The sequence below is a fragment of the Petromyzon marinus genome (assembly GCF_048934315.1).
Source record: "Petromyzon marinus isolate PM22_M1 ecotype Great Lakes invasive population chromosome 77 unlocalized genomic scaffold, UKy_Petmar_22M1.pri1.0 chr77_unloc.2, whole genome shotgun sequence".
Taxonomy (NCBI): Eukaryota; Metazoa; Chordata; class Hyperoartia; order Petromyzontiformes; family Petromyzontidae; genus Petromyzon; species Petromyzon marinus.
In genome coordinates this window covers 1,003,911-1,017,112 of record NW_027422622.1, presented here as the reverse complement: position 1 = coordinate 1,017,112, position 13,202 = coordinate 1,003,911, and the positions used below count along the sequence as shown (strand labels likewise).

Sequence of the window (13,202 nt, the reverse complement as noted above, 5' to 3'; positions counted from 1 at the left end):
TAGGTTGCAGGAGGTCACGTGACAGACCCAGCAGGTGCCACGGGCTGACTGCCGCTGCTGTGCCAGGCTAGGTGCACGAGGAGGAGGTCACGTGACAGACCCTGCAGGTGCCACGGGCTGACTGCTGTGCCAGGCTAGGTGCATGAGGAGGATGTCACGTGACAGACCCAGCAGGTGCCGCGGGCTGACTGCTGTGCCAGGCTAGGTGCATGAGGTCACGTGACAGACTCAGCAGGTGCCATGGACCTGACTGCTGCTGTGCCAGGCTAGGTGCATGAGGAGGATGTCACGTGGCAGACCCAGCAGGTGCCGCGGGCTGACTGCTGCCGCTGCTGTGCCAGGCTAGGTGCATGATGATGAGGAGGAGGTCACGTGACAGACCCAGACGCTAACCACGCCCCCCCCCCCTCCCCCTCCAGCCCCGCCCCCCGTACCAGGATGCGTGCGTGAGCCGCGGGCGCCAGTGGGAGCAGCGTGAGAAGGAAGGGAGCCCCCGCCACGTAGACGGGGGAGAGAGGCCGCTTGAGCTTGGCCTGCACGCTGTAGCGCACCGCTCCGTACAGGGCGCTGAACGAGGGTGGCAGCGCCTCTAGACACGGGGCAGGGGCGACACCAGATGATCATGATCATGTCTATGATGATGATGATCATGGCTATGATCATGGCTATGATCATGATGATGTTGTCTATGATGATGATGTCCATGATGATGATCATGTCTATGATGATGATGATCATGGCTATGATCATGTCTATGATGATGATGTCTATGATGATGTCTATGATGATGTCTATGATGATCATGTCCATGATGATGATCATGTCTATGATGATGATGTCCATGATGATGATGATGTCCATGATGATGATGTCCATGATGATGATGATGTCCATGATGATGATGTCCATGATGATGTCTATGATGATGATGTCTATGATGATGATCATGTCTATGATGATGATGATGATGTCTATGATGATGTCTATGATGATGATGATGTCCATGATGATGATGATGCCTATGATGATGATGATGTCTATGATGATCATGTCCATGATGATGTCTATGATGATGATGATGTCCATGATGATGATGTCTATGATGATGATGATGTCCATGATGATGATGTCCATGATGATGATGTCTATGATGATGATGGACATGATGATGATGATGATGTTTATGATGATGGTGTCTATGATGATGATGATGTCCATGATGATGATGTCTATGATGATGTCCATGATGATGATGATGTCCATGATGATGATGTCTATGATGATGATAATGTCTATGATGATGATGATGTCCATGATGATGATGTCTATGATGATGTCCATGATGATGATGATGTCCATGATGATGATGTCCATGATGATGATGTCCATGATGATGATTGACATGATGATGATGGACATGATGATGATGTCTATGATGATGATGATGTCTATGATGATGATGTCCATGATGATGATGTCTATGATGATGATGTCTATGATGATGTCTATGATGATGATGATGTCTATGATGATGATGAGGTCTATGATGATGATGTCCATGATGATGATGTCTATGATGATGATTGTCTATGATGATGATGTCTATGATGATGATGATGTCTATGATGATGATGTCCATGATGATGATGTCCATGATGATGATGTCTATGATGATGATGTCTATGATGATGATGATGCCTATGATGATGATGTCTATGATGATGTCCATGATGATGATGTCCATGATGATGATGTCTATGATGATGATGTCTATGATGATGTCCATGATGATGATGTCTATGATGATGATGTCCATGATGATGATGATGTCCATGATGATGATGTCTATGATGATCATGTCCATGATGATGATGATGTCCATGATCATGATGTCTATGATGATGATGTCTATGATGATGATGTCCATGATGATGATGTCTATGATGATGTCCATGATGATGATGTCCATGATGATGATGTCCATGATGATGATGTCTATGATGATGATGTCTATGATGATGTCCATGATGATGATGTCTATGATGATGATGTCCATGATGATGATGATGTCCATGATGATGATGTCTATGATGATCATGTCATGATGATGATGATGTCCATGATCATGATGTCTATGATGATGATGTCTATGATGATGATGTCCATGATGATGATGTCTATGATGATGTCCATGATGATGATGTCCATGATGATGATGTCCATGATGATGATGTTAATGATGATGATGTCTATGATGATGATGTTAATGATGTTGATGAGGACGACGATGATGTCCATGATGATGATGATAATGGTGTTAATGATGATAATGATGTTAATGATGATGACGTTGATGAGGATGATGTTGTTGATGACGATGATGATGTTGATGATGATGTTAATGATGATGTTAATGCTGATGACGATGATATTGATGATGATGTTAATGACGATGTTGATGATGTTAATGATGATGTTAATGATGATGACGATGATACTGATGATGTTGACTATGTTAATGATGATGACGATGATGACGATGATGTTGACGATGTTGATGATGTTAATGATGATGACGATGATGACGATGATGTTGATGATGTTGACTATGTTAATGATGATGACGATGATTATGACGATGTTGACGATGTTGATGATGTTGACGATGTTGATGATGTTGACGATGATGATGATGATGTTGACGATGTTGACGATGTTCATGATGATGATGTTGACGATGATGATGATGTTGACAATGTTGACGATGTTAATGATGTTGATGATGATGTTGACGATGTTGATGATGATGACGATGATGTTAATGATGATGATGTTGATGATGATGACGATGATGATGATGTTGATGATGATGTTGACGATGTTGATGATGATGTTGATGATAATGATGATGATGTTGATGATGATGACGATGATGATGATGACGATGTTGATGATGTTGTTGACGATGTTGATGATGATGTTGCTAATGATGTTGCTAATGATGATGTTGACGATGTTGATGATGTTGTTGACGATGTTGATGTTGATGTTGCTAATGATGATGATGACGATGTTGATGATGACGATGTGACGATAATGATGATGACGATGTTGATGATGACGATGTTGACGATGATGATGATGACGATGTTGACGATGATGATGACGATGATGATGTTGACGATGTTGATGATATTGACGATGTTAATGATGATGATGTTAATGATGATGATGTTAATGATGTTGATGATGATGATGACGATGATGATGATGATGATGACGATGTTGACGATGTTGACGATGTTGACGATGATGATGTTAATTATGTTAATGATGATGACGATGTTAATGATGATGATGATAATGATGATGATGTTGACGATGTTGATGATGATGTTAATTATGTTAATGATGATGACGATGTTAATGATTATGTTAATGATGTTAATGATGTTGACGATGTTGATGATGATGTTGATGATGTTGACGATGTTAATGATGATGATGTTGACGATGATGATGATGTTGACAATGTTGACGATGTTAATGATGTTGATGATGATGTTGACGATGTTGATGATGATGACGATGATGTTAATGATGATGATGTTGATGATGATGACGATGATGATGATGTTGATGATGATGTTGACGATGTTGATGATGATGTTGATGATAATGATGATGATGTTGATGATGATGACGATGATGATGATGACGATGTTGATGATGTTGTTGACGATGTTGATGATGATGTTGCTAATGATGTTGCTAATGATGATGTTGACGATGTTGATGATGTTGTTGACGATGTTGATGTTGATGTTGCTAATGATGATGATGACGATGTTGATGATGACGATGTTGACGATGATGATGATGATGACGATGTTGATGATGACGATGTTGACGATGATGATGATGACGATGTTGATGATGATGATGACGATGATGATGTTGACGATGTTGATGATATTGACGATGTTAATGATGATGATGTTAATGATGATGATGTTAATGATGTTGATGATGATGATGACGATGATGATGATGATGATGACGATGTTGACGATGTTGACGATGTTGACGATGATGATGTTAATTATGTTAATGATGATGACGATGTTAATGATGATGATGATAATGATGATGATGTTGACGATGTTGATGATGATGTTAATGATGTTAACGACGATGACGATGTTGTTGACGATGTTGACGATGTTGATGATGATGTTAATGACGTTAATGACGATGTTGATGACGATCTTGATGACGATGATGTTGACGATGTTGACGATGTTGATGATGATGATGTTAATGATGTTAATGACGATGTTGATGACGATGTTGATGATAATGATGACGATGATGACGATGTTGATGATGCTGCTCCCCCATGGTCACCGGGCAGTAGGAAGCTGAAGGGCAAGTTGTGAGTGCCGGGAGTGATGCAGCTCTGCTGGTCAATGATCGATTTGTGGCCTCTTCCTGTGAGGGGGAGGGGAGGGGGAGGGGGAGGAGGGGGAGGAGGAGGAGGGGGGGGGAGGAAGAGGAGGGGGAGGAGGAGGGGGAGGAGGAGGGGGAGGGAAGGGGGGGAGGAGGAGGGGACTGAACCATGACCGCGCGTTGCACGAGATGTTCACTACCTCGCGTGGTATACAAGACGTCCTGTGGGTTCACGTTGATGTAGGTGACACACAACAACACAACAACAACAACCGCCATTCGCCACTAAGTGGCGGTGACGTCACCACGACGCTTGTGCCAGGCTATGTGCACCCTGAGGCCACGTGAAGTGTCGAACGCCCGCTGGCAGGAGGTCACTGGGCAGACCCAGGTGCCACGGGTCGACTGACTGAGATGACTGGCTGATGCACCACCTGTGCCCCCTACTGTGCCAACCTGCTGTGCTTTAGCCACCCGGCGCTCCGCTCGTTGTTGTGAGCGTCGCTCCTCCGCCCTCCGTTGTTGTTGGAGGGCGACTGCCTCCAACTGCCCAGTAGCATCCTTCACGAGCCTCCTCCACAGAGGCCGATCTTGACACCGCTGGTACCAGTCATCGGCAAGTCCACTCAGCTCCACGTCCTCCTGTACCACGTCACTCCATCTCTTCTCTAGCCCGTGCCGCGCCCGTTTAGCCCCCTCAATCCGGCCAAACAAAAGCTGTTTCGGCATGCGGTGGCTGGGCATGCGGGCTACATGACCCAGCCATCGCAGCCTTGCCTGCCGGAGGAGCTCACCGATGGGACCCTGCCCAGATCTTTCAAGGATTTGTGAGCTCCTCACACAATCCAGCCTGGTTAAACCCAGGATGGATCGTAGGCAGGCCAGCCTAAATGTTTATAACCGGCGAAGATGTTCTATTAGGGAGGTCCACGTTTCGCAAGCGTAGAGAAGGGAGGGAATGACCGTGGCCGAGAAGACCTGAAGCTTAGTGCGGAGCGACAGACCAGGTAGCTTCCACACAGCGTTACGCAACCGATGAAAAGATATTGCCGCTCGACTGATTCGGAGTGAGACCTCTGCTGTTAAACTGGAGCCAGTCATAAGCACACTGCCCAGGTATGGGAAACTCTCCACTCTCTCCACAACTGCCCCATTACCGATTGGGAGTTGTGGGGGTGGAGTGTCCGATGGTACAAAATAACCAGGCAGGTGCTTAGTTTTGGTGGGGCTGATGGTAAGGCCCCATCTCTTAGTGGCGTACACCTCTGCTGTAGGAGACGGACAGAAAATATGGCATCTGTGCAGGACTGCCCTTTCCTGAAACCGCATTGGGGCTCCGCAAGCCTCTCCTCAGCATGCCTGGCAAGGCGATGCTGAATAATCCTTGCCAGGACCTTTCCCTGCATACTGAGGAGTGAGATGCCCCTGTAGTTGTTACAGTCTGTGCGGTCCCCCTTCTTAAAAAGGGGGACCACCAGGGCATCCTTCCAATCCTGCAGAACCCGTCCAGTGGTCCAGACTGTTGTTATGATGTCATATAGGGCAGTCTGTGCGCAAACGCCACCCTCCCTCAGCATTTCGCTTGGGAGATCATCTCTGCCCGCTGCCTTTTCTGGTCTTATTTACCCACCAACCCACCCACCCACCAACCCACCCACCAACCCACCAAACCACCAACCCACCCACCCACCAACCCACCAACCCAAAACACCCACCCACCCACCAACCCAAAACACCCACCCACCCACCAACCCAAAACACCCACCCACCAACCCACCCATACACCCACCAACCCGACCATCCACCCACCAACCCACGCATTCACCCACCAACCCACCCACCCACCAACCCACCAACCCACCCACCAACCCACCCACCAACCCACCCACCCACCAACCCACCCACCAACCCACCCACCAACCCACCAACCCACCCACCCACCAACCCACCCACCAACCCACCCACCAACCCACCCATACACCCACGAACCCGACCATCCACCCACCAACCCACGCATTCACCCACCAACCCACCCACCAACCCACCCACCAACCCGCCCACCCACCAACCCACCCACCCACCAACCCACCCACTAACCCCCCCACTACCCCCCACCACCCACCGTCTCCATAGTAGGTGATCTTCACGTTGACGTAGCACTCAGAGTCCCTGTAGATGACTCCACACTCGTCCCAGCAAACAGAGGCCGCTCCGAGCAACTTGACGGACACAGCTACACACACAGCTACAGCTACACACACAGCTACACACACAGCTACACACACAGCTACAGCTACACACACAGCTACACACACAGCTACATACAGTTACACACACAGCTACACACACAGCTACAGCTACACACACAGCTACACACACAGCTACATACAGTTACACACACAGCTACACACACAGCTACAGCTACACACACAGCTACACACATAGCTACACACACAGCTACAGCTACACACACAGCTACACACACAGCTACAGCTACACACACACAGCTACACACACAGCTACACACACAGCTACACACACAGCTACACACACACAACTACACACACAGCTACAGCTACACACACAGCTACACACACAGCTACAGCTACACACACAGCTACAGCTACACACACAGCTACACACACAGCTACACACACAGCTACACACAGCTACAGCTACACACACAGCTACAGCTACACACACAGCTACACACAGTTACACACACAGCTACAGCTACACACACACAGCTACAGCTACACACACACAGCTACACACACAGCTACAGCTACACACACAGCTACACACACAGCTACACACACACACACAGCTACACACACACAGCTACAGCTACACACACAGCTACAGCTACACACACAGCTACACACACACGGCTACACACACAGCTACACACACACAGCTACACACACAGCTACACACACAGCTACAGCTACACACACAGCTACACACACACAGCTACACACAGCTACACACACACAGCTACACACACAGCTACACACACAGCTACAGCTACACACACAGCTACACACACAGCGACACACACACACACAGCTACACACAGCTACACACACAGCTACAGCTACACACACGGCTACACACACACATAACTACACACACACACACAGCTACACACACAGCTACACACACAGCTACAGCTACACACACACAACTACACACACACAGCTACACACACAGCTACACACACAGCTACACACACAGCTACAGCTACACACACAGCTACACACACACAACTACACACACACAGCTACACACAGCTACAGCTACACACACAGCTACACACACAGCGACAGACACAGCTACACACACAGCTACACACGCAGCTACAGCTACAGCTACACACACAGCTACACACACAGCTACACACACACAGCTACACACACAGCTACACACACACACAGCTACACACACAGCTACACACACAGCTACACACACAGCTACACACACACACAACTACACACACAGCTACACACACACAGCTACACACACAGCTACACACACAGCTACACACACAGCGACACACACACACACAGCTACACACAGCTACACACACAGCTACAGCTACACACACGGCTACACACACACATAACTACACACACACACACACACAGCTACACACACAGCTACACACACAGCTACAGCTACACACACACAACTACACACACACAGCTACACACACAGCTACACACACAGCTACACACACAGCTACAGCTACACACACAGCTACACACACACAACTACACACACACAGCTACACACAGCTACAGCTACACACACAGCTACACACACAGCGACACACACAGCTACACACACAGCTACACACGCAGCTACAGCTACACACACAGCTACACACACAGCTACACACACACAGCTACACACACAGCTACACACACACACAGCTACACACACAGCTACACACACACACAGCTACACACACAGCTACACACACAGCTACACACACACACAACTACACACACAGCTACACACACACAGCTACACACACAGCTACACACACAGCTACACACACAGTAGTAGTGGTACTAGTACCACTACCACTACTAGTACCACTACCACTACTAGTACCACTACTATTACTACTAGTACCACTAGTACTAGTAGTAGTGGTACCTGTAACAGGTAGTGAGTTGGGGACTTTGATGAGAACCTCTCCACTACCACTACTACTAGAACTACTAATAGTACTATTAGTAGTACAAGTAGTAGTGGTACTAGTAGTACTGGTAGTAGTACTAGTAGTAGTGGTACTAGTAGTGGTACTAGTAGTACTAGTACTACTAGTAGTAGTAGTAGTATTGGTAGTAGTGGTACTACTAGTGGTACCTGTAACAGGTAGATGAGAACCTCTCCACTACCACTACTACTAGAACTACTAATAGTACTATTAGTAGTACAAGTAGTAGTGGTACTAGTAGTACTGGTAGTAGTACTAGTAGTAGTGGTACTAGTAGTAGTACTAGTGTAGTACTAGTACTACTAGTGTAGTACTAGTACTACACTAGTAGTACTAGTACTACTAGTAGTACTAGTACTACTGAGAACCTCTCCACTACTACTACTAGTACTAGTACTACTAGTAGTACTAGTACTAGTAGTACTAGTAGTAGTGGTACTACTAGTGGTACCTGTAACAGGTAGTGAGTTGGGGACTTTGATGAGAACCTCTCCACTACCACTACTAGTACCACTACTATTAGTAGTGGTACTAGTAGTGGTACTAGTAGTGGTACTAGTGGTACCTGTAACAGGTAGTGAGTTGGGGACTTTGATGAGAACCTCTCCACTACTAGTACCACTACTAGTACCGGTACTAGTAGTACTAGTAGTGGTACTAGTAGTGGTACTAGTACTAGTAGTGGTACTAGTGGTACTAGTAGTGGTACTAGTGATACTAGTGGTACCTGTAACAGGCAGTGATTTGGGGACTTTGATGAGAACCTCTCCACTACTACTACTAGTACTACTAGTACTGGTACTAGTACTGGTACTAGTAGTACTAGTACTAGTAGTGGTACTAGCAGTGGTACTAGTAGTGGTACTAGTAGTGGTACTAGTGGTACTAGTGGTGGTACCTGTAACAGGCAGTGATTTGGGGACTTTGATGAGAACCTCTCCACTACTACTACTAGTACCACTACTAGTACTAGTAGTGGTACTAGTAGTGGTACTAGTAGTGGTACTAGTACTAGTAGTGGTACCTGTAACAGGTAGTGATTTGGGGACTTTGATGAGAACCTCTCCACTACTACTACTAGTACTACTAGTACTGGTACTAGTAGTACTAGTAGTACTAGTGGTACTAGTACTAGTAGTGGTACTAGTGGTACCTGTAACAGGCAGTGATTTGGGGACTTTGATGAGAACCTCTCCACTACTACTACTACTAGTACCACTACTAGTAGTAGTAGTGGTACTAGTAGTGGTACTAGTAGTGGTACTAGTAGTGGTACTAGTGGTACTAGTGGTACCTGTAACAGGCAGTGATTTGGGGACTTTGATGAGAACCTCTCCACTACTACTACTAGTACTACTAGTAGTGGTACTAGTACTGGTACTAGTGGTACTAGTAGTGGTACTAGTGGTACTAGTGGTGGTACCTGTAACAGGCAGTGATTTGGGGACTTTGATGAGAACCTCTCCACTACTACTACTAGTACCACTACTAGTACTAGTAGTGGTACTAGTAGTACTAGTAGTGGTACTGGTACTAGTGGTACCTGTAACAGGTAGTGATTTGGGGACTTTGATGAGAACCTCTCCAGTACTAGTACCACTACTAGTAGTAGTAGTGGTACTAGTAGTGATACTAGTAGTGGTACTAGTAGTGGTACTAGTACTAGTAGTGGTACTAGTGGTACCTGTAACCTAGTAGTAGTAGTGGTACTAGTAGTGATACTAGTAGTGGTACTAGTAGTGGTACTAGTACTAGTAGTGGTACTAGTGGTACCTGTAACAGGCAGTGATTTGGGGTACTAGTACTACTGATTTGGGGTACTAGTACTAGTACTACTAGTACTACTACTACTAGTACTACTAGTACTAGTAGTACTAGTACTAGTGGTGGTACCTGTAACAGGCAGTGATTTGGGGACTTTGATGAGAACCTCTCCACTACCACTACTACTAGTACCACTACTAGTGGTACTAGTAGTAGTGGTACTAGTGGTACTACTGGTACTAGTGGTACCTGTAACAGGCAGTGATTTGGGGACTTTGATGAGAACCTCTCCACTACTACTACTAGTACCACTAGTAGTGGTACTAGTAGTGGTACTAGTAGTGGTACTAGTAGTGGTACTAGTGGTACCTGTAACAGGCAGTGATTTGGGGACTTTGATGAGAACCTCGCCGGTGATCTCTTCCCCAGCCACGAACTTCGCCTCGCGGCGGTGAAAGTTCACCGCCAGCTTCTCCAGCACGGCCACAGCCTGGGCCTCGCCTGCACGGGGCGGGGGTCAGAGGTCAGCACGTGGGGGGGGGGGGGGGGTCAGAGGTCAGCACGTGGGGGGGGGCACGTGGGGTGAGGGTCAGAGGTCAGCACGTGGGGTAGAGGGTCAGCACGTGGGGTAGAGGGTCAGCACGTGGGGTAGAGGGTCAGCACGTGGGGTAGAGGGTCAGCACGTGGGGTGAGGTTCAGAGGTCAGCACGTGGGGTAGAGGGGCAGCACGTGGGGTAGAGGGTCAGCACGTGGTGAGGGTCAGCACGGTGGGTAGAGGGTCAGCACGTGGGGTCAGCACGTGGTGAAGGTCATCACGTGTCTCACCGTGCATTGTGGGAAGTCGTCAGCGGAGTGTCGCTGGGTTCTGGGCAGCAGCAGCAGCAGCTGGTGGAGGGCCCCGCCGCCTCCTTTATAGCGGTGGCGGGGTGGAGGTGGAGGAGGTGGAGGAGGAGGTGGAGGAGGAGGAGGTGGAGGAGGAGGTGGATCAGGTGGACAATGGCTCACGCATTCCATCTCGAAATAGAGACCGGAGCTTAAAATATAAAAAAAAAACCACGGAAATCCCCCAAAAGCATCGCACATTGATCAATAATCCTCGTTCACAGACTCACACACAGACACACACACACAGAGACACACAGAGAGACACACACACAGAGACACACACACACAAAGACACAGACACACACAGAGACACACACACACAGACACACACACAGAGACACACACACACAGACACACAGACACACACAGAGACACACACACAGAGACACACACAGAAACACACACACAGAGACACAGACTCATACACAGAGACACACACACAGACACACACACACAGAGACATAGACACACACAAAGAAACAGATGCACACACAGAGACCCACAGACTCACACACAGAGACACACACACACAGAGACACAGACTCACACACAGACTCACACACAGAGACACACACAGACACACACACAGAGACACACACACACACAGAGACACAGACACACACAGAGACACAGACGCACACACAGAGACCCACAGACTCACACACAGAGACACACACACACAGAGACACACACACAGAGACACACACACACAGAGACACACACACAGAGACACACACACACAGAGACACAGACACACACACACAGACACAGACACACACAGAGACACAGACACATACAGAGACACAGACACACACACACAGACACAGACACACACACAGACACAGACACACACACAGAGACATAGACACACAGAGACACAGACACACACACAGAGACACAGACACACACAGACACACACACAGAGACACAGACTCACCACCACACAGAGACCCACAGACTCACCACCACACAGAGACCCACAGACTCACCACCACACAGAGACCCACAGACTCACCACCACACAGAGACCCATACTCTTTGAGTGTGGGTCTCTGTGGGTCTCTATGAGTGTGGGTCTCTGTGGGTCTCTATGGATGTGGGTCTCTGTGGGTCTCTATGAGTGTGGGTCTCTTTGGGTCTCTATGAGTGTGGGTCTCTATGAGTGTGGGTCTCTTTGGGTCTCTATGAGTGTGGGTCTCTGTGGGTCTCCATGAGTATGGGTCTCTGTGGGTCTCTATGAGTGTGGGTCTCTGTGGGTCTCCATGAGTGTGGGTCTCTGTGGGTCTCTATGGGTGTGGGTCTCTGTGGGTCTCTATGAGTGTGGGTCTCTGTGGGTCTCTGTGAGTATGGGTCTCTGTGGGTCTCCATGAGTATGGGTCTCTGTGGGTCTCTATGAGTGTGGATCTCTGTGGGTCTCTATGGATGTGGGTCTCTGTGGATCTCTATGGATGTGGGTCTCTGTGGGTCTCTATGAGTGTGGGTCTCTGTGGGTCTCTATGGATGTGGGTCTCTGTGGGTCTCTGTGAGTGTGGGTCTCTGTGGGTCTCTGTGAGTGTGGGTCTCTGTGGGTCTCTATGAGTGTGGGTCTCTGTGGGTCTCTATGGATGTGGGTCTCTGTGGGTCTCTGTGAGTGTGGGTCTCTGTGGGTCTCTATGAGTGTGGGTCTCTGTGGGTCTCTATGGATGTGGGTCTCTGTGGGTCTCTATGAGTGTGGGTCTCTGTGGGTCTCCATGAGTATGGGTCTCTGTGGGTCTCTATGAGTATGGGTCTCTGTGTGTCTCTATGAGTATGGGTCTCTGTGGGTCTCTGTGGGTCTCTATGGGTGTGGTTCTCTGTGGGTCTCTGTGGGTCTCTATGGGCCACTTCGTGCATCTGA

The 13,202-nt window shown here is 47.7% G+C and overlaps 1 protein-coding gene across 2 annotated transcripts; it reads right to left on the bottom strand.

Annotated features, from left to right (window-relative positions):
• Positions 1–246: 246 nt before the first annotated feature.
• On the bottom strand, positions 247–12,798 carry LOC142908232 (arrestin domain-containing protein 17-like). Of its 2 annotated transcripts, XM_076058607.1 has the most exons (6): positions 12,342–12,798; positions 11,267–11,349; positions 10,811–10,942; positions 6,572–6,682; positions 4,408–4,491; positions 247–589 (listed from the first exon to the last, which is right to left on the bottom strand). In XM_076058607.1, exons 2-6 carry the CDS (start codon positions 11,271–11,273, stop codon positions 369–371), a joined length of 555 nt encoding a protein of 184 aa, XP_075914722.1. In that variant the 5' UTR covers positions 11,274–11,349; positions 12,342–12,798; the 3' UTR covers positions 247–368. The 2 variants fall into 2 exon arrangements, with proteins under 2 accessions (XP_075914722.1, XP_075914721.1); XM_076058606.1 differs by having other exon boundaries at positions 11,267–12,798.
• Positions 12,799–13,202: the final 404 nt, after the last annotated feature.